Genomic DNA, 22,511 nt, shown 5'->3' with positions numbered 1-22,511 from the left:
TATATGTTCGTGGATTTTTTTTAAAAATGGGACTTTTGATTAACTTTTCACGTTATTGGGATGATATTTTAGAATATAGAATAGATAAAGATGATGATTTTTTCTAAAGGAAGGATTTTGTCTGCTTCAATTAGAGAAGCAGACATGCATATGTTGTTTGTTTGAAAGTTGATTTCTAAATAAAAAAATAAATGAAGTGGCTTCCTATGTGTGAACAGCCTCGGCTGCTATGGCTATTAATTATTGACAAGTAGCACATATGCCGTTGAATCGTTATTTGTGTTAGTCACCAAATGAAAACTCTCTCATTCGTGTAGAACTTTGAATGAACGGTGGATTAATATTTATGGTGGTTCATGGGCTTAGACCATTGATGTAGCCCACTGTCAGTATATGTGCAAATAGAAGCCATAGATACATGCAAGTGTGGGTGATGACCGCATGCCGGCTGATTTTGGATAGCAAATTGAATATGGATCGTTGCACGAACCCGGGGAAAGTGTCAAAATAGTTTGTATTGGGATGGATGCATATTTGTAATGTTAGGGAATCAATTTTTAAAATTTCAAGGGAGAATGAATTTATAAAGTTTTAAAAATAAAAAATATTTTATCAATAGAAAATATAAAAAAATAAGATAAATTGAAACTTTCAATTTAAAGTGAACGGGCTTGAATTTTGTTGGAATTGGCAATTGACGGAGATGTTAGTGAATAGATTAATACATAATATTACTCCTTTACAATTAGCGCAGACTGTTAAAATAAGAAAAGTGTGATAAGTTCTGCAAACTACAAGGATTACATGATTTATAGTGGCGTCTCTCGTACTGGTATGAGAAGTGTACTAGTGCAAGAAGAAAAAGAAATGACCTATGTTTCAATGAAAGCTATAGATTTGTGAAGGAAAATTTTTCGGTTTATGGTTGAAAGTTAACAGTTATTGTGCTTACTTGAAGATAGTAACCCAATGGAAGTGTAGTACGTGATGGTTCAACTACATTGACCATAAAAGAAAAGAAAAGTTGAAGGGTGGATTGAATTAGGAAGTTGAATTGAAACAAAGGATGTGGATAGGACTCCTTAAGGGTTATGAGTGAATTATTAATTATGGTTAATAAGACCCTTTTAGTTTTAGGAATTAAGTTTTATTTTGCATAAGCTTTGGTTATGGTAAGCAGGCAAGTCAGGAATTAGAAAGAAAATGAAACTAAGTCGAAGTGTGACTGGTTAGGCTTTCCTTATTATTTTAGTTTAATCAAATTAATTAATTAATTGTAAAAATATAAGATAAGACTACTAAATAATGGTTACTGGAAGCATCCAAAATGATGGATATTATTAATGATCCAAACAAACTTCTCCATTATCCATTTGACTAAGCCCATTAATGCATCCGATTATGCCACCAAATTGTGTGTTCTGCCATTAAAATATATGGTTGATGATGTTGATCTTGCTTGCTTTCATGTAGCCTTTCCATATAAAACAATAACCGTCGACCAACATGAATTCCCCACTTTTCCTTTAGTGGTTTGATTGTAGATTTTGCACACTTGATCCCAAGTCTTTTGTTAATAGTTTGGTAACAGTGGAATCTATATCTGACCCTTGAGACTTGACATAAGCAACAGCCAACACAAGGAAACAGGCGTTGTAATTATGAAATAGATTACAGGATAGTTCAGTCATTTTGAGGAATTCGGTTGCCGGCAGATGACCGACGCATGTCCAAATTACCAACACGTGTCCGCTTGGCACTTTCAATCGTGGACAAGGCAACGTGCAAAGTTCAGCAAAGTTGTCCCTCAACGTGTCAGGTATCGGCAAAACCCAACTGGCCAATTTCACTTGGTTACTTACTGTTACCCCAAAGGTACTTGGACTTTGCAAACCGAGAGGGAAAATTCCCAAACTATATAAATCTGACTACTTCAATCAAAGACAAAACACAAATATCTAGTCTAGTATACACTATGGCGCGGTCCGTTGGGACACTGGTTGTTGGCGGAGTGATCGGAGATGTGCTCGACATGTTCACTCCGGCATCGGAGTTCACTGTCCAGTTCGGCAACAAGCAAGTAACTAATGGCTGTGACATCAAGCCATCTGTAGCTGCTGATAAACCTCATGTCCAAATTCTTGGCCATCCATTCTCTTCCAACTTGTACACTCTCGTATGCATTTCTTTCAAACTTGTGTTTACACATAACTTTGCAGTGATCTAAACAGGCTTCTTACCTTTGGCGATGATTTGTAGGTTATGGTTGACCCGGATGCCCCAAGTCCAAGCGAACCTCGATGGAGAGAGTGGCTTCATTGGTAATTTATAAGCCATTTTATGCTTATACCTGCCACTGCATCTGTAAGAGTGGGAAAGTTTTAGTTTCTTACAACGTAAAATTTGTTAAAAATAATGTTTATGTTGCAGGCTTGTTGTAGATATTCCTGAGGGACATGATGCTACCAAAGGTATAGCTTCGCCATTGATATGTTTCTTACATCTCAATCATTATCAGGGCATAGAGATTCAAATTCATTTGATCTAAATGTTCATCTGATACAGGAAGTGAGTTGGTGGCTTACATGGGACCACAACCTCCTACAGGGATTCACCGCTATATTTTGGCAGTCTTTAAGCAGGAAGAAACCATGGAAGGAAGGATTCAAGTGGCAGATGTGCGTGCCAACTTCAGCACTCGCCGATTTGCTGCTCAAAATAGGCTGGGGCTTCCAGTTGCTGCAGTGTATTTCAATTCACAGAAGGAATCATCAGTGAAGAAACGTTAGCTCTTAACTTACAGTCTATTGGGTAGATCTTGTGATACATTCTTTTAAAGGTTACATAATAGAAGGCTGTTGTCTGTTTGTGTGTATGTATGTATGTATGTATGTAATTTTATTCATTTTGTTTGAATTTGATTGATGTGGGAATAATAAAAAAGTGAATTTTTTGTTTGCTTGTATTTACTTTATACATTTTGTGATGAGATGGGATTTGGGCAATGTCAAAGTGAACCGATTGATCAAGCATTCAACTTAATTGCCAAGTTCCATTATTAACCAGGCTCTGAAGTCTGAATCCATGCTGGAATCGTTTGAATGTGACACTAATCCGTCAATTTTTACAAGTCCGATTGCTATTACAGTATAAATTTTCATGGCTACGAACTGAAAAACCAATCCGTCACCTCAACGAAGGGAAAGGGGTAATGATAAAATATGGGAAACTTATCCTATTTTTTTTTTGAGAAACTCTATAGACCAAAGAGACAAGACTTCGTAGCAGTCGAGGGCCTCTTTATACCTGGTTCCAATCTTGCATGCTGCCTGATTTCAACACCAATTAATGGTATTGGGGTAGTCATCAAATCCTCAGTCTAGTTGTGCAGTTTACACTTGGCATCTGTTTTTTTGACCTGGAAAAACTAGAAAAGATAAGAGCTGTTGGTCTCTGGATTCTAGAAAATGACGGAAGAATTTCTCCCAAGGTTTTACTTCTCCATATAGGGGAGGGGGAAGCTAATCAACAAAGAGAGACATAACCTGGAGCATTTATAATTATCTTGAATCTTGAGTTTTGATATGCATTTGTTCCTGAACTGAAAAAAGCATAATTGAATGCAGCGCTGGTGAATTCATCCCAGAAAGTAACAGAATTCATCAACGCTGCACTCAATGATGTTCGTTCCTTCCGGGAATCTCCATAGGCTTGATTCAGTTCCATTTAAAGGATCCAAGCATATTCAGCCGAGCGATTAGTTTGTCAGTGTGTGTATATATGTTGCAGAACAAGCTCATAAACGAGTAGCAGTACATGCAATTTTGAATTTGACTTGTACTGCCATATTACTTGAAACAGCATGTCCCCTTAATTTACATGTTAGCAGCATTTTTTAATATTTTGATTCCCCATCTTTGCGGTGATCCAAATGAAAGTGGAATGCATTTGAGCAACTCGAGTCTGTAGTACTCATTTCTTGTACCGGAAACCATCAATTTTGTACTACCTTTAAACCTCACATCCAACTATCCAACTCATTATCTTGTATACCATGATTTTCTTTATAATTCCAGGTTCCGGGTAGGGACCATTTGATTGGTAGGTTAAACTCATATCTCAAAAGGTACGACTTAATATATTAACATCTGAATTTGATTATATATTTATATACAGTGAAGTTACATGTGAAAAAAAGGGATGCATATGCTTAGATTAAGCATATTTGGCAAGAAAGAAAAATTGCAGACTGGAAGAGGAATCAACAAATAGTGAAATGTACAATGTATTATAATCGGAATCGGTTTATCGTCTACGAAGAATGATCTATTATACCGTCGCCTGTGGAGTTTATTTTTCAACTGTATTATAATCGGAATCGGTTCATCGTCTACGAAGAATGATGTTCAATTTGAGCAAACTTATCAAAAGCTCTCTTGCCTTCCATATAGATATGAAATCACAGACGCAATTGTTAAGCTTCCGTCGGAGGGGTACCTGTCCAGGACCCTCTAAAATTACAAATATATATAATTAAAAAAGGACAAAATTTTTATTTAGTCACTCATTATTTTTATTTCTATTTTGGTCATATAATTTTTTTTTTCAAAATCATACTTAATGTTACATTTTGTTTCTTTTTTGTTACACTATTAAAAAATTAACATAGATGATGATGTCGTCTTTTAATTTTTTTTTATTTTCCACTTATTATTCTTTTTATTTAAAAATACCGGAGCTTCTCTGGTATGATCAAGTTTATGTGGCTAATATATTTTTGTAGTCGGGCACATTTAAGCTTTCTCCAACGGACAACTATGCAAATTAATGTCTTGGCATCGCCTTCGAGTCCTACATCGGTCCGACCATTTTCCAATATCAACTCCAAGCCTCTTCGTAAATCGTAACGCAGATAGTTCCCCAATAGTGCTTGTGGTTCTCCTTATAGGTTCAGAATATCCAAGTGAAAATTCATCCTTGTGGTTCCCAAAGACGCCTCCAATGCTACCTGTTCCTCCTCTACCTTTACAACATCCATCAAAGTTTAATTTAGTCTATCCAAAAACAAATATCTGATCAGATGTTGAGAGAGAGAATTATTTATTTATTTATTTATTTTGAATGAAAGAAGGGTCATCGACCCTTACGTTGCACGAGTTATACGAAAATAAGGGGGCCCATGAATGTCCCGGTGGAGGAGCGCTTGAAGACGGGGGTAAAAGGAGCCGAAAACTAGGGTAGGACCATCTTTCGGAGTGTCCATCTTCGCAATAAAGTCAGCAGCCGCATTTGTTTCACGATAAATCCTGTGGAACGTGGCATGCCATTGCCGATCATAGACGAGGGCAATTGATCTAATGAGGCTGAGGGGGCTATCTTTAGAAGGAGGAGATAACAAACTCAAGGCATCCGAGCTGTCTGTTTGAACTAGAACACGAGAAAAGCCATTGGTCCAGGCAAGGCGGAGGCCGATGAGAATTGCCCATAACTTAGTGTCAAGCACAGTGGATTTCCCAATATACTGCCTGAAAGCAAATAAACAAGAAACTGTCTAGTTTCGGGAAAGACCTCCTGTTGTACCATTACCGGAGGAAGGAAGAAAAGCACCGTCGGTGTTGAGGCAAACGACACCCGGAAATTATTTAAGTTCAAAATAATACGGTAAAATTTTGGTTTAACTTAATTTTAAACTAATAAGAAGTAAAAATACTATTGGACCAAAAATTTTAGAAGAACAAAAGACGCTCTGATTCTCCATAAACTTGAGTCACGGAGTCCATCCGACTTCCAGGTTTTCCCACGAACAGAATAGGTTATTTCTCCTAATGAGCAACAGCCGAACCGGGTTCTGTATCATTATATGGCAACTGCAAATATTGCTGAAGGCCAACATCAATTTTCTTTTTTCTAATATTTCCTCGGTCCCTGTTGAATGATAAGAGTAAAAATAAAAACTGAAAATATCTTATATGCATAGTGATATCCATTTTCTTTAATTATGTGCCACTGAAGCAATGTAATTAAATTGTGACTTTGGGTGAAGTTTGAAAAGACCTTATATGCATAGTAGGAAAAGGTAATAAAAGTTATCTTCCTCTGTTTTAATCTTGTCCCACCTAAATAATATAATTATTGTGATTTTTGGTAGAATTTATAAAATAAATAATTAATGTATTTAAAATTATAATTTAGAGTAATTTGAATAAATAATTCATGTTATTTATCTTTTATATTATTTTATTTTTAATATTTTAAGATTAAGTAGAGATATATTATATTCTAAGACAAATATCTATATTCGAATTTATATAACTTGGAACAACATGAATATCCTTATTCACTCGACTAATTAATGAATTTTTTTTTATTACAATAGAATTGATGAATTTATAATTGAAAATAATCTTTTATTGGATAATTAATCAATATCTTTAAGTTATGTTTGGGGATAATTAGAAAAATAACTAATGTTATTCACATTTTTTTATCTCCTTTTTACTAAAACATATTCACATCAGGAGCAATTATATTTGGTCAATTAATCAAGTTGCTCATATTTCATTTTTTTAAAAAAAAAACATTTATATTGTTGTTCTAATCGTGATATATATTTTATTTTAATTATATTTAAAAGATTATATATATTTAAATGTTAATATGTGTATACTTTATTTATGCAAAATTTGACATAATTGTATATTTATGATACATTCATAATATTAATATATCTTGTTCAGATATTATTTTTATGTGATACTTTATTCATATTATGTTTATACTCATTTTGTATATTTATTATAATAATTTAATCTTAATAATAAATTGATTTACTTATTAAATATTTTCATAAAAATTAAGTAACTATATTTAAAATTTAAGGTAAAATATAAAAATAATCTATGACTATAGGATGTTGTTTAGTTAATCATTCTGACTATCAAAAGTTACAAAATAATCCTTAAACTATAGAATGTTACTTTTTTTTATTCTATCGACTATTAAAAATTATAAAATAATCATATAATTATTTATTATATTTTAAATTCATCATTTTATATAAAAAATTTTCCTGAATAGTGACATCTGGACCCAGGTACCCCCGACATCTTTCCTCTTTTTCCTATCTCGACATCTTTCAAAAAAAAAAAAAAACATCTGTACTAGCTTCGTCAATTTGTCAAAAGCACCAGTCCGCTGTCTATATTTTAATTTTAATTTTGCTTCTCCTTTCATTTGCTTAGGTTCTGCTTTGAAATTCCATATTTGATCATCCATGATTAGATAGCTATAATAACTAGGTTCTGAATAGCTGGTAAGTAAAGTCATTGATTTTTGAACCGGAAGGTCCTTCCTATCTGCTCCGACCTAAACCCACCCTAATTTAGCTTCCGTTGCCTTAACGTCTCAGAATCTTCGTTTCATCATCGTTGCTGTTTACTAAGTAAACGCAACTGAGGCAGGACAAGGTTGGTCATATAATTGAACATAAAATGTCAAAATTAGAACACCCCCCTTTATAAGTGGGCCACGGTAATTTCATTTTATTAAATTTCAAAACCAATAAATTAATTTCACATTTTTAGAGTCTCAAACTATAATCTCAATTTTCAATTAGTTCTTAAATTTTAAAATATTTTATATCAGGTCTCTAAATTATGATTTCATTTTAAATTAGTTTTTAAAGTCGAAAACATTTTATAAGTTTTTAACTATCAAATATCATTTCATTTTTATTTTTCCATTATGTATTGTTAATTCTATTGATCTTTTAAAACCTTAGAAATTGAACATGTGATCTTCTAGAATTTTTTTTGTGTGAAGATCACGGGTCTAATTCTCAAGACCCTAAAAAATAGATTAGATTTTTTTTTAATTAGTAGAGTTAACAACGTTTTAACGAAATGATCAAAATAAAAATGATATTAATAAATTGATAATTGATATAAAGGGTTTTAAAATTTGCATACTAGTTTTAAAATTTAAGGATCAATTTGTATAGTTATCTCTATATTTTAAACAAATTATTCACTTGTAGAAATTGGAAGTTTTGCACGAACTGAGTAACTTCAGTGGAAACGGAATTGTTGTCATTCTTTAAGGTTTCAAGTTCGAACACCAGTAATACCAGGAGTCTGGGCATTGAGAGTTATCTTTAAACAGTATTATCTTATACTAATCCCAGATTAATAAAAAAATTGAAAGCTTTAATACAATTTCTTTTATACATTTGAGGTAAGTACAATGTAATATTTGTTCTTATAATCTCAATCATTTGACAATAAACAATTATATATTTAACATTTTTTTATACTCAAATTGGAATATAATAACAAATTCCTTAATATTAATGCCGTTTGATTCGTGTTTTATCTCTGTTTTTATAAAAATTATACACTGATATTGAAAGCTTTATTACAAATTTTAATGCGTTTTTATAAGGGAAAACAAACGAATCCACTCTCTTAAGTCTTAAATGCAAGAAATCATCACAACTATATGATGTTATTCAATTAATAAAGATTCACAGCACCTCCAGTAGCTACCATATCAACGGTGGATCAGTAACCTCCCAGTCATTCTACAATTTTACATCTCAACTTCTGCATCGCTTTCTGTTTATTCTATCCTGTCTATGCACAAATATAACATGGATCGTGGAGTACTCTGTAATCTAGACAGTGTTTTTTTAATTGTCTGAGTAATTGAGGGGTTTTTTTTTATTGAAATATTTAAAGGTATTTTAAAAAGTAATTAAATGCTAGTTCTGTATTAACGTCAAATACGTAATATGTTAAAACTAAATTATTTGAAATAATAATCTTTAAAAAATTATTTGAGTGTTCGTTCTCATTTAGTTCTATTCTGCCGGTTCCCTTCGAATCCCACGGCTCACCACCGGCAACCTGAAAGGTCAAAACAATGTACTCCACAATTGGTGACCTTGAGAGCAAGGGAATCACGCAAACGTTACACGTTACAAAATGGATTTTGCTTAAGAAATCTTATCGGGAGATATATACAATTATTTGATTATATTAATTTTAGATTTTACTAAAATAGTATGTTGTATAAAATAATGACGTAATAAAAAAGTACCTATATTGTTTTAAAATAATATTGATTTTATTTTAGATATTATTTTATATAATTTCTTTCAAAAACATTTGGGTGTAAATATTTTTATTTAATTAATTTAAAATGTTTACATGTGACAATATTTGTTTTAAAAAATATAGAACGTTTGACAATAAATATTTAATATCATGTAGTCTCTAATATTCAAATCTAATATTTTTTATAAATAATTATTATTATTTTAACTATTTAGTTGTTTGGTTCACGCGGATGTCAACTATAATATTAAAATTTACTATTTTATAAAATATTTAAGTCATGAACTAGCTTGAAGGCGTTTCTTTAATGCGCATTATGAGGGTCGATTCTCGTGCAACATCAAAAATCAAAAAGGCTATCAACGGTTCAGAATCGTCCTTTAATGGAGAAATCAACAAATAAAGAAAATTTATATATTTATTTGCTTTAACGTTTTCTAACAGCAACAAGAAACTTCCAGCACGGCAAACATGTCGTCACACCACCTCTCTGAGCTAGACTCCACCACCGACTCCGTCGCGTCATCTACACGCTCCGAACATTTTGCTCCTCAATATGCCGATACACGCGTACGGTTCATGTGCAGCTTCGGCGGCAAAATTCTCCCTTGTCCGCACGTAAATCAATCTCCGTTATGTCGGCGGTGATACGCGCATCGTCCCCGTCCATCGCTCCACTCCCTTCTCAGCGTTCCTCACCAAGCTCACCAGACTCTCAGGCAACCAAATAAAAATACAAGATTCTCTTTCTTTAATCATTTCATTTCCACATATCATATTTATAATTTCATTTTGATATTTTTGTTTACTGATTATGAATTGGCAACTTAAGTGTTAAGTATCAACTCCCAAATGAGGATCTTGACGCGTTGATTTCAGTGACTACTGATGAAGACCTGGAGAACATGATTGATGAATACGATCGGTTAGCACAGAGTCACAACCCTCTGCTAGCTAGGCTTCGTGTTTTTCTTTTCTCCAAAGAAGATGATGATGAATCACGACTGTCGCAACCGTCTTTCGGTTGGGCTTCGGAATTAGACTTCGACTTGAAAAATGTGGATTCGAGTCGCCACCGATCATTTATTTAAAAATAAATGGGTTGATCGGATACCCTATTTCTTACCTGATCTGCGTCTTACCAGAAATATGTCAGGTTCGGGAGTCGGTTACGGTCAAGGAAGGATTAGCACTCTTGAACCGCCCTTTCGGTACTACGTAATTTCCAGTTGTCTTAATTAAGAAAAATAACAAGTTAAATTAAAAGGTAAAGTTTCGATCCTAATTACTTACCCTTGATTGATTTGAAAAAAAAATCGAAAAATGTGTTAGATAAACAAAGTAAAGAAAACAAATAAGATACAATGGAAAAATAAAATAAATAAGTAAGATAAGAAAAAAATAGTAAAGTAATAATTATATATAATAATATTTGAAAAAAGGAAAAAAATATAAATATTACTTTACTATTTTTTTCTTATCTTACTTATTTATTTTATTTTTCCATTGTATCTTATTTGTTTTCTTTACCTTGTTTATCTAACACATTTCTCGAATTTTTTTTTCAAATCAATCAAGGGTAAGTAATTAGGATCGAAACTTTACCTTTTAATTTAACTTGTTATTTTTCTTAATTAAGACAACTGGAAATTACGTAGTACCGAAAGGGCGGTTCAAGGGTGCTAATCCTTCCTTGACCGTAACCGACTCCCGAGCCTGACATATTTCTGGTAAGACGCAGATCAGGTAAGAAATAGGGTATCCGATCAACCCATTTATTTTTAAATAAATGATCGGTGACGACTCCAATCCACATTTTTCAAGTCGAAGCCCAATTCCGGGGCCCAACCGAAAGACGGTTGCGACAGCTTGGCGACTCCGCTGGGGACCGTAAGTGAGTCAGGCTAAGGTAATTTCCAGTTGGCTTTTTAATGAAAAGGGTAAGTTTAAATTTTAAGGTAACATTTCGATCCTTATTGCTTACTTTTGATTATATTTTCGAAGTAAATAGTTGTACTGACCGTTTTTTAATGATTTCAGCCCTTAAAGATTTTTCATCTAAAGGCTCTACCCGAGCTCTGAACCCTATTTAAGTGGGGTGAAAGCGACGCCTTCGTGTGAATTTATTCTCCGTATGGGCCTAGCAAGTAACCTTCGGGATTCATATACCTTATGCCTTCGTGTGAATTTATTCTCCGTATGGGGCATAAGGAATGTTTTCCTCTCGAGTTTAACTTAGTCCACACAAGCCTGTGATGGTTTAGGACTAAGGGTCTGGCAAACCCAAGGGGGCACCAGCAAGGAGAACTCGGGTACCATTTTTTAGCACCTAAACCGGAGACCATGGAGAATTAGAGCCCACCCCAAAATCTCATTCCAAACCCTAGGCTGCTTTGTTTCCTGCTTTAGTTTCTATTCAAAGCATGCGAACTAGACAATATGCGGTTAGGATTTGTTTGAAAGTAGCATGCGGGATAGAGATCATGTCCGGGTAGGAATAATAAGCATGTGGGTAGATCATGTGGGGTAGGACTTTCATTTTATGATCGTTTTTTATTTTTTTTTCACCTCACTAACTCTTTTCATCTTTCTTTTATTTTATTTTCATCACTTGCATCATAAAATAGGTCATTGATCCACTAAAACTGTTTGTTAAACTCGAATAATCTGAATCCATGGACAAAGGTGTTGTAACAAGAGATTAAAAACCCCGAGGTACGACTATGGTCCGAGAAGACCAGAAGGAAAGGGAGACAGTCTTCAAGGAAGCTATGTGTCAGTGCTGGTTAGCTACGCCTCTATCAACCTAAAACAGAATAATGTGCAAGAACTTCGAGATATCTGAGATAGTTAGAAAAATGATCGGAAATAGAAGTTCAGTCAGCGGTATGGTGACATTGCATTTTTGCTTCATGTTAAGACCGATGAGCCCTTAATCAGAGTCTTGGTTCAATTTTTGAACCTGGGATACAGTTCTTCACTTTTAACCAGGAGGACATGGTACCTACCATCGAGGTATACTACACTGTGAAAGTATTAAACTGGAGTGAGCCTACATCAAACACATCAAGAGTCAGCCTTTCAAGAACTGACTGGCTAAGATTGCAGAGTTGATGAAAAATGGTGACTGACCGACTCCGAAACAAAGGTAACGGGCAAGGAATTGAGTGGATCCACATAAGGGAACTAATGAAGGACCACCGTGATGAATGGAAGACTATAGACCTTTTTGCACTAGGTCTGGATGGCTTGATCATCTTTCCAAAGGTTTTGGGATGCATTGACGCAGCCGTGGTGGAACTGTTTGAGCAACTTCCGAAACGAGTCAACCCAGCACCGACCATCTCAGCCGAGACCTTTTGGTCTCTCAACCATTACCGAAGAGCTGGTGGAGGTAGATTCATTGGATGTTCAGTTCCTTCAAGTCTGGATTCACATCCACTTCTGGATTCACATCCACTTCTGAAAGACTAATGGTTGCCTACTGTAGATTTATCACTACGTATTCACCTTTGAGAGTTCATCACCATGACATGACATGAAGGCGCTTCAAATGAGAATGGATGAAAGTCTTCACTCATCTTCAGGACCGGGATATTACCTGGAGAGCCCCCTGGTTGTTCCTCAGTGATGTTCTTTTCAAGTGTGGGAATTCTGACACTATGACCCTATTTGGACTTTGAGGTGCAGTTGGGTATGCTCTGTTGTTGGCACTTAGACAGTATGGGGCACATCAGTTTGTCCCAACAACATATGGATTATCTATATCAGAGTTTATGTATCACGGTGACAGTTATAAGAAGATGATCAAAGAAGCAGTCGAGTCATGGAAGAAAGTATCTCGGATGGATGTCTAGAAGATTTAGTCCGAACATACCTTTTATTGTTTTTATATCTCTTACAAGATAAAACATTTTTGTCTGAATAAGGATTATTTATAATAATGGACACTTTTCTGGATCAATGCCTCGAACATTTCATGCATTCTTGCATTTTGCATTTTTGCCTTTTTGCATTTTCATCTACAATTTTAAGCATTTTCACAAACATGAAATTAAGTCATGAAGGACTCGATGAAGCGAATTTAACCACATGGAAGCAAGATTGTAACATTAAAGAGCCTAATTAGCTGATGATAGGACAAAGCCGGCCATGATGATCTAAGAAAAGAATCATCGTATCCTAAGGACTACGATGTTGAAGCTGTTAGCTGTTACCACATAAGAAGCCCCAAACATTCCTCTGAGAACTATAAGGCTTGAAGCGCAAGATCCAAAACCTGATGGTTTCAGGGGCATAAAAAGCCGAAGAAGGTGACATGACATATACCATTTGCACTTAGAGGATTGTTTTGTTTGAACACGTCTCTGATCTTCATGTTTGCTTAATCTGTTAAACGATTGAATTTATGCTACTTTCTAAGGTGGAGCAATTGAACGAGTTTTAATCTTTAGTTCTTCGAATATTAAATGAATTAAGGATTCTTTTAATTCTTCAAGAATTATAGATTTTTGACATATGACAAGATTAGACATTTCTTATCCTGTCTCAAACCCCAGAATAAAATACCTTGATTCTTTGGCCAAAATAACTCATGGTCATTACAAAAAAGACCAAAATTTGACATTACCTCCCTTTGAAATTCTTGAACATTGCCTTTATCTTTTTGATACACCCATACTTTTCTTTGAGTCAATAAGATCACACCCACTGCCTTTTTAGACTCAAATTGACATTTTAACCCAAGGCATTGAGTTGTTCATCTGAACAGAGATTATTCTAAAGACACAACTTGGGGCATCTTGCGGGGAGCTTGAACATTGAGACATCTGGGGAAAAAAGAAGAATTCATCCGAAATAATTCTATCACGCGTTAATTACACTGTTTTCATGTGAATATAATTAATCCTGAAAATCTATCCCCCTGGGGATACCTTTTCTGTGAGGACTTCCATGTATGAAATGATGAACGGCTTTCTTTCTTTATCCATTCACAACAGGAGAAAATATATATCCCTTGTGTCCCCTTTTGAGCCTATAGTATTTTTCTTCTGATTCAACCCTAACCAAGGATCACCCTCCACACTGGGGGGCAATGTGGAAGAAATCTGCTCACATGAGTGAAGACATCAATCCAAAGGAGTTACCAAAAGGTGAATCAGATGCCAAGTGCAAATATTTAATCAGAATAAAAAGGGCAAAAAGAAAAAAAAGCAAAAAAAAAGCAAAAAAGAACAAAAAGAAAAAGAAAAAGGGACAAAAAATACATGCAAGATTCTCTAAAGACAAATGGCACATCAAGCTTCAAACTACGAGATTGATCAAGCACAATCATTCCCGAATCACTTCACTCGAAGATCATAGAGCATCAAGAGAAAGAGACATTTTGAGCAAGACAAGATTAAAGGCATCAGAATAAATTGATCATTGGTTCAACACCCTGAAACACTTGTTTGGCCTTTTATCCTTTTCTTTCATAACCATGAACCCTGCCTACATTACGTGCCTTAGAAGTCCTTTCTAATCATACATGGATTTCTAAACAGGAGAGACTATCTTCAGATTTCATCCCGCCCATCAGGATTAATCTTTGTTTGCAAAAAACAATGTAATTAATGTATGATAGAGAAAATAACAAAGGGGTTCAAGACGTAAATCCTGAATAACGTCTTGAAACCAAAGGAGTGTTCGAGTTGAAAACCTGAAAAGGCGGCTCGAATATAAAAATTGTGCAACTGAGGCGATCACCCAAATTCCTCGATAAGGCATCACACAATCCGAGTGTGACCATAAAAGCTGGGAGTCGGAGAACACTTCTAGTAGATGAGCATGCAAGCTACCCCATCAAACCTTTGAGCATCAAATGTCAAACCATTTAGCATCAAATGAACAAAAATGCCAAACCTTTGACCAAACACAATAACCTGAGACTTTTTATCCTTTCTTTGCTTGACCATTTCCCAAAAATAGCTTTGATCTTGGCACATGTCAAATAGCTATAATTTATTGAAGGATTAACATTGTAATTAATTCTTTGATATCCGATGAACTCTAGTTTTATGATTTGTCTCAATTGTAAAACCGTGAAAGTGACAATATTTTCAAAACTTTGGATCAAACATCTTTCAAAACTCTTTTAATTGATATTTTCAGAACTTTGAAAATAAAAGAGAAAGAAAAACATTTTTTTCAAACAAGACAGTCTCTCTAGAGTGGATCTTGGTAAATGACATGTGACTCTTAGACATAAAACTCATGTTCAGAATCAATGCTGAAGTAAGAAATGAGGAACATTTGGGGCATCTTTGAAGATTCAACATCAAATATTGGGACATTTTTTGGATATTGGGTATTATTTGGGGATTCAACATCCTAATGCGAACTATCAGACCTTTTTCAGGAGATTAAACATAACCAATTCATGTTACATGCATCTTATGCATACATTTTAGAACATCATATTTGTCATTTTTTTCCCACATACATAATTTTTGCAGCTTTTAGAGTCAAGTTTCGACTTCAAGACGTAGGATACTCGATTCAAAAGCACCTTTAAAGATTGATATTGGTTGCTTAATTCAGCAGCAGTAAGCTACACTTCAACCAATTTGACATATTGAAAGATCGACAGATCTTAGAATCAACTTCAGACGAGTTTGAGAACTAATTCAAAACCAATCCAGTTCGTATTATCAAGTTGGATTTCAACTTCACGACGAAGGATATCCAATTCCTGGCTCAACTTCACGGTGAAGGGGCTACCCACGGTTTCAACTTCACGACGAAGGGAATCGTGCTTACTATTGTCTCTCTTGAGACAGTTTCCCTTGAAACAAACTTTGTCTCTCTTGAGACAGTTTTCCGTTAGAAAACCTTTGAAATCATTTCACTTGAAGTACAAAAAACCTTTAAAAAAAAAGCTTCTCTTGAAACATAAACATTGAAAACATTTCTCTTGAGATGAATTTTGTCTCTCTTGAGACATTTTCCCTTGAAACAAAATCTTTGAATATGTTTTCCTTGGAACTAATTTCATTTCCCCATGAGACAATCTCTTTTGGAACTAAGTTTTGTCTCTCTTGAGACAGTTTTTTTTCTTAAAACAAACTTTGTCTCCTTTGAGACCGTTTCTCATGAAACAACATATATCTTTGAGATCGTTTCCCTTGAAACGAGTTCTGTCTCTTTCGAGATAATTTCTCTTGAAACATCATCTGAACCGTTACACTCAGCTCAGGCACATACTTGGGATGGTCAAGAAGCATTTCTCAAATCAAAAAAATAGAATGCGCACATCCTAAAGACAAATGGCACATCAAGCTTCAAACTACGAGATTGATCAAGCACAATCATTCCCGAATCACTTCACTCGAAGATCATAGAGCATCAAGAGAAAGAGACATTTTGAGCAAGACAAGATTAAAGGCATCAGAATAAATTGATCATTGGTTTCAACACCCTGAAACACTTGTTTGGGCCTATTTATCCTTTTCTTTCATAACATGAACCCTGGCCTACATTACGTGCCTTAGAAGTCCTTTCTAATCATACATGGATTTCTAAACAGGAGAGACTCTTCAGATTTCATCCGCCCATCAGATAATCTTTGTTTGCAAAAAACAATGTAATTAATGTATGATAGAGAAAAATAACAAAGGGGGGTTCAAGACGTAAATCCTGAATAACGTCTTGAAACCAAAGGAGTGTTCGAGTTGAAAACCTGAAAAGGCGGCTCGAATATAAAAATTGTGCAACTGAGGCGATCACAAATTCCTCGATAAGGCATCACACAATCCGAGTGTGACCATAAAAGCTGGGAGTCGAGAACACTTCTAGTAGATGAGCATGCAAGCTACCCCATCAAACCTTTGAGCATCAAATGTCAACCATTTAGCATCAAATGAACAAAAATGCCAAACCTTTGACCAAACACAATAACCTGAGACTTTTTATCCTTTCTTTGCTTGACCATTTCCCAAAAATAGCTTTGATCTTGGCACATGTCAAATAGCTATAATTTATTGAAGGATTAACATTGTAATTAATTCTTTGATATCCGATGAACTCTAGTTTATGATTTGTCTCAATTGTAAAAACCGTGAAAGTGACAATATTTTCAAAACTTTGGATCAAACATCTTTCAAAACTCTTTAATTGATATTTCAGAACTTTGAAAATAAAAGAGAAAGAAAAACATTTTTTCAAACAAGACAGTCTCTTAGAGTGGATCTTGGTAAATGACATGTGACTTAGACATAAAACTCATGTTCAGAATCAATGCTGAAGTAGAAATGAGGAACATTTGGGGCATCTTTGAAGATTCAACATCAAATATTGGGACATTTTTGGATGGTATTATTTGGGGATTCAACATCCTAATGCGAACTATCAGACCTTTTTCAGGAGATTAAACATAACCAATTCATGTTACATGCATCTTATGCATACATTTAGAACATCATATTTGTCATTTTTTTCCCACATACATAATTTTTGCAGCTTTTAGAGTCAAGTTTCGACTTCAAGACGTAGGATACTCGATTCAAAAGCACCTTTAAAGATTGATATTGGTTGCTTAATTCAGCAGCAGTAAGCTACACTTCAACCAATTTGACATATTGAAAGATCGACAGATCTTAGAATCAACTTCAGACGAGTTTGAGAACTAATTCAAAACCAATCCAGTTCGTATTATCAAGTTGGATTTCAACTTCACGACGAAGGATATCCAATTCCTGGCTCAACTTCACGGTGAAGGGGCTACCCACGGTTTCAACTTCACGACGAAGGGAATCGTGCTTACTATTGTCTCTCTTGAGACAGTTTCCCTTGAAACAAACTTTGTCTCTCTTGAGACAGTTTCCGTTAGAAAAAAACCTTTGAAATCATTTCACTTGAAGTACAAAAAACCTTTAAAAAAAAAGCTTCTCTTGAAACATAAACATTGAAAACATTTCTCTTGAGATGAATTTTGTCTCTCTTGAGACATTTTCCCTTGAAACAAAATCTTTGAATATGTTTTCCTTGGAACTAATTTCATTTCCCCATGAGACAATCTCTTTTGGAACTAAGTTTTGTCTCTCTTGAGACAGTTTTTTTTCTTAAAACAAACTTTGTCTCCTTTGAGACCGTTTCTCATGAAACAACATATATCTTTGAGATCGTTTCCCTTGAAACGAGTTCTGTCTCTTTCGAGATAATTTCTCTTGAAACATCATCTGAACCGTTACACTCAGCTCAGGCACATACTTGGGATGGTCAAGAAGCATTTCTCAAATCAAAAAATAGAATGCGCACATCAGATTTGGACATTTGAAGAATTAGAGATCAAGGATCAGAACTTGAAGATTCCAGAACTAAGATTCCATAAAAGCAACCGGAGATCGAGATTTCTCTCCTGAGCCCAAAAATAACATATGTTGCATATGCATTTTTAGGCATACCTAAGAGCATTGCATCCATCTCATCACATATATGCATAACTTTTTTCAGGTTTTAGCTAGAGTCAATTTCAACTTCGCAGCGAAAGATATTGAGCTCAAAGCTACACAATCAAATCGAGAGTAGATTTCAACTTCACGACGGAGGATATCTAACTCAAAGCCAAACTTCACAATAAAGGGGTCTCCACGGTTTTAACTTCACGGCGAAGGGAATTGTGTCCACCCGCAACATACAATACTTGGATTTCAACTTCACGACGAAGGATATTCAAGTTAAGGCTCAACTTCACAACGAAGGGGCCATCCGCGATTTCAACTCCACGACGGAGGATATCGTGCCACTCGAGACAACACAAGTTCAACTTCACGACGAAGGGACGGTTGGTTGTCAACAAACAACTTCCCAATTTCAGAGCCAATTTCAACTTCACAACGAAGGATATTGGACTCTAGACAACGCAAGTTCAACTTCACGACAAAGGGACCGCTGATTGTCAATAAACAATTTCCCAATCTCAGAGCCAATTTCAACTTCACAACGAAGGATATTGGACTCCAGACAATGCAAGTTCAACTTCACGACGAAGGGACCGCTGCTTGTCAACAACAACTTCCCAATCTCAGAGCCAATTTCAACTTCACAACGAAGGATATTGGACTCCAGACAACGCAAGTTCAACTTCACGATGAAGGGACCGCTGCTTGTCAACAAAATTTCATTCAGATTCAATTTCAACTTCACAACGAAGGATATTGGACTCGAGAGAACACAAATTCAACTTCACAACGAAGGGACGGCTGGTTGTCACCAAACAATTTCCCCGTTCCAGAGCCAATTTCAACTTCACGACGGAGGATATTGGACTTGGAATAATGCTACTTACTTGGATTTCAACTTCACGACGAAGGATATCCAACTTAAAGAAAGATTATCTGCCATCAAAATTGTCGAGTTCGACTCCATTCAGCTCGATGACACATCAATCACACTACTTTCCCGGTTTCAAGTCGAGGTTTTCAAGTCGAGAAGAGGACCTGGTTAGCCGTGCCTTAGTGACAAGCAACCATTTTCAAACAGCATAGCTTAAGTCAAGAAAAAGCTATCTGTCAATGAAGATTTCTGAGTTCGATTCCGATCCAAGGTCTTTAAACCGAGAAGAAGACCGAAGGGTAACGGGAAGCCACGTGCTTATTCAAATTCCGAACTACGACTTTAATTTCATATCATTTCGAGATGAACTCGACTTCACGATGGATGAGTCATCTGTAACTCAATTCGACAGGGAGTTATTGAAACATCAGAGTCAATTTTCAACTCCACCGAATGAAAAATGTGTCTTTTAATCTTTGCCTTATCCCCGTTACACGACTATGGGCAAAGAGTGGCAGCTGTTAACACACATTTTCGTCCTACTAGGATGCAAACTCCTAAAGATAGGATAGAATTTTGCTAGGATTCAAAAAATAGGATAGAGTTCTACTATTATTTAAATTCCTAAAGATAGGATCCACAAGCAATATAAATAGCCATTGTAACTCACCATTGTAACACACGATTTACACACAAAACACAGAGGAAAGCACGGAAAATACAAAGACAAAGCTGTTGTAAACGATTCGAAAAGGAAATAAAAGGTAGCATTTTTTTTTTCTTTCTTTTGCATGTGCACGTTATTTTTCTTGAGATTTGGTTCGAATAACCCAAAACGTGGGTTGCGCCGATGACCAAAATGGGTGGGGTTTCGAAGTTTCGAACCTAGATCTACCCCGAGGCTTATTTTTAAAAACCGGTTTGATTTTTGGTAAAAGGAGGGGAGGGGCTTTTTAAAAATCTATATTAGTCCCTTTATTTATTATATGGATATTTATTCACTTATTTTTATTATTCATGTTATTATTATATGTATATATATATATATATTAATTATTTTCATTTGATTTTTTACTATTTTATTATTATTATTATTATTATATATATATATTTAATATTTACTTACAAGTCTAATATTACTATATATCTTTATCTAGTCATATATATTTTATACTTTAATAGTTTATTTATACACATTATTAAATATATATATTCTTAATTATTTTTATTTGATTATTTCTTTATTTATGTAATATATCTTAAACTTTTATATTTATTATTTTTTTATTATTTTCGTTTTTATTCATTATTATTATATTATTATTTTTTAAAAAAAAACCTTGTGTCTTTATCATTATTATTATTAACATTATATTATATACTAACCTAGAGGGCCCATTTTTTGTTATTTCTTACTAAAGCCCCCCACTTTCGGTGAATTGGGAGGTAGCTTTTCTATTTTTAAGTATTTGGTGTATATATATAGCTTATTTATTTTATTAATACTTTGATATATATATATTATATTTTTTCCTTTTTTCAAATATATTATATATAATTATTACTTTACTTTTTTTCTTATCTTACTTATTTATTTTATTTTTCCATGTATTTATTTGTTTTCTTTACCTTGTTTATCTAACACATTTCTCGATTTTTTTTTCAAATCAATCAAGGGTAAGTAATTTAGGATCGAAACTTTACCTTTTAATTTAACTTGTTATTTTTCTTAATTAAGACAACTGGAAATTACGTAGTACCGAAAGGGCGGTTTAAGGGTGCTAATCCTTCCTTGACCGTAACCGACTCCCGAGCCTGACATATTTCTGGTAAGACGCAGATCAGGTAAGAAATAGGGTATCCGATCAACCCATTTATTTTTAAATAAATGATCGGTGGCGACTCCAATCCACATTTTTCAAGTCGAAGCCCAATTCCGGGGCCCAACCGAAAGACGGTTGCGACAACGACCAAGCCGAACTAGCTCACTTTTGGAAGGCTTGGCTAATCGTGAGCATTGGTTCTTCGTTGCACTGAACAGTTCTGGGCTCGAACGTGGCCGTTCTGAGGTTTCGTCTATCGTCTCCAAAGTTCCCGATTATTTAATTGGGTCAGAGAATTCCGGTGATGTCCATGTTCGTGATCCGAAATTAAGGACTCCCCAGCTTTTGCATGAGAACGTCTCAGTTCTGGACACGGGTTCTCTTGCCCCGTGTGTCTGTTTCCTCTTCCATTCGTTCGACGTCGGCAGCTCCTACTGTACTACCTTCTATGCCCGATCTGCGACCCGTTAAGACTAAACCGGATAACACCCAACATGTTTTGGAGTCAAAACATAGTCTAACGGAGAGTTTTGTAGAGCAACCCGTTTTGCAGCCAGTCGCATATTCGGGTAGCCCTATGTGGCATTATATTCCAGATTCTCATTATTCTGCTCCTCCCGTACAACAAATACCCGTTTATTATGTTCCGGGCTCTGCTCAACCCGGAAATCCTCCATTTCAACCGGTTCAAGTCCAGGCCCAATACGTCCAGCAGTATCCAGTTTCCGCGGGTCAAATACCCATCGGGTACCATCAGCTGGCTCCTGGTGTCTGTCAAGTATACAGGCCAGTTACTTCTGTGGATCCATATGACCCGGCTATGTTATGGAGTTAGAAATTCCGGTCCGGTTCCGGTTTACCCATGAGTGGCTTCCCAGGGTGGGGAAGAATTGGCTAGAAGTGGATCGGATATGAAAACGGGTCGGATTTCCCAATCAGGACAATAAAAGTATTGGTCATATGGCAGAAATGGCATGGTAGTTTTGTGCCTTCACTAAGGTGCTTTTAATGTGTATCATGGATTGATAGATCTAGAAGAGTGATAATGTCATGACTCATTAACTGGATATTGAACTTTGGAAAATAAAAACTCAGGTTATTGAATTTAAAATCATATAAAAAAATATATTTGAATATATGTTCAAAGTATTCTTTTTATTAATCTAGGCGATTATAAGTAATAATATACGTTCTAAATATTATTAATCATTTGACAAAAAATACGTAAATATCATGTAATCGCCGGTGCTCGAATCCGAGA

At 35.1% G+C, this 22,511-nt stretch overlaps 1 protein-coding gene and 1 pseudogene across 1 annotated transcript; both read left to right on the top strand.

Annotated features, from left to right (window-relative positions):
* Positions 1–1,914: 1,914 nt before the first annotated feature.
* LOC120194601 (protein MOTHER of FT and TFL1-like) lies at positions 1,915–2,958 on the top strand. Its single transcript, XM_039196862.1, has 4 exons — positions 1,915–2,176; positions 2,260–2,321; positions 2,431–2,471; positions 2,566–2,958. Exons 1-4 carry the CDS (start codon positions 1,976–1,978, stop codon positions 2,787–2,789), a joined length of 528 nt encoding a protein of 175 aa, XP_039052793.1. The 5' UTR covers positions 1,915–1,975; the 3' UTR covers positions 2,790–2,958.
* A 6,626-nt stretch (positions 2,959–9,584) lies between these two features.
* On the top strand, positions 9,585–22,197 carry LOC120194754 (annotated as a pseudogene).
* The last annotated feature ends 314 nt before the right edge of the window (positions 22,198–22,511 follow it).

Source organism: Hibiscus syriacus, unplaced genomic scaffold (assembly GCF_006381635.1).
Source record: "Hibiscus syriacus cultivar Baekdansim isolate YM2019G1 unplaced genomic scaffold, ASM638163v2 tig00117000_pilon, whole genome shotgun sequence".
NCBI classification, from domain to species: Eukaryota; Viridiplantae; Streptophyta; class Magnoliopsida; order Malvales; family Malvaceae; genus Hibiscus; species Hibiscus syriacus.
This window is presented reverse-complemented; position numbering and strand designations above follow the sequence as displayed.

What these genes read in the sequence shown, in the direction of transcription:
- LOC120194601 (XM_039196862.1), top strand. Translation starts at nt 1,976, where the DNA reads ATGGCGCGGTCCGTTGGGACACTGGTTGTTGGCGGAGTGATCGGAGAT. An exon ending in CTTCCAACTTGTACACTCTC is followed by an intron (nt 2,177 to 2,259) that starts GTATGCATTTCT and finishes GATGATTTGTAG; the next exon opens with GTTATGGTTGACCCGGATGC. An exon ending in GGGACATGATGCTACCAAAG is followed by an intron (nt 2,472 to 2,565) that starts GTATAGCTTCGC and finishes CATCTGATACAG; the next exon opens with GAAGTGAGTTGGTGGCTTAC.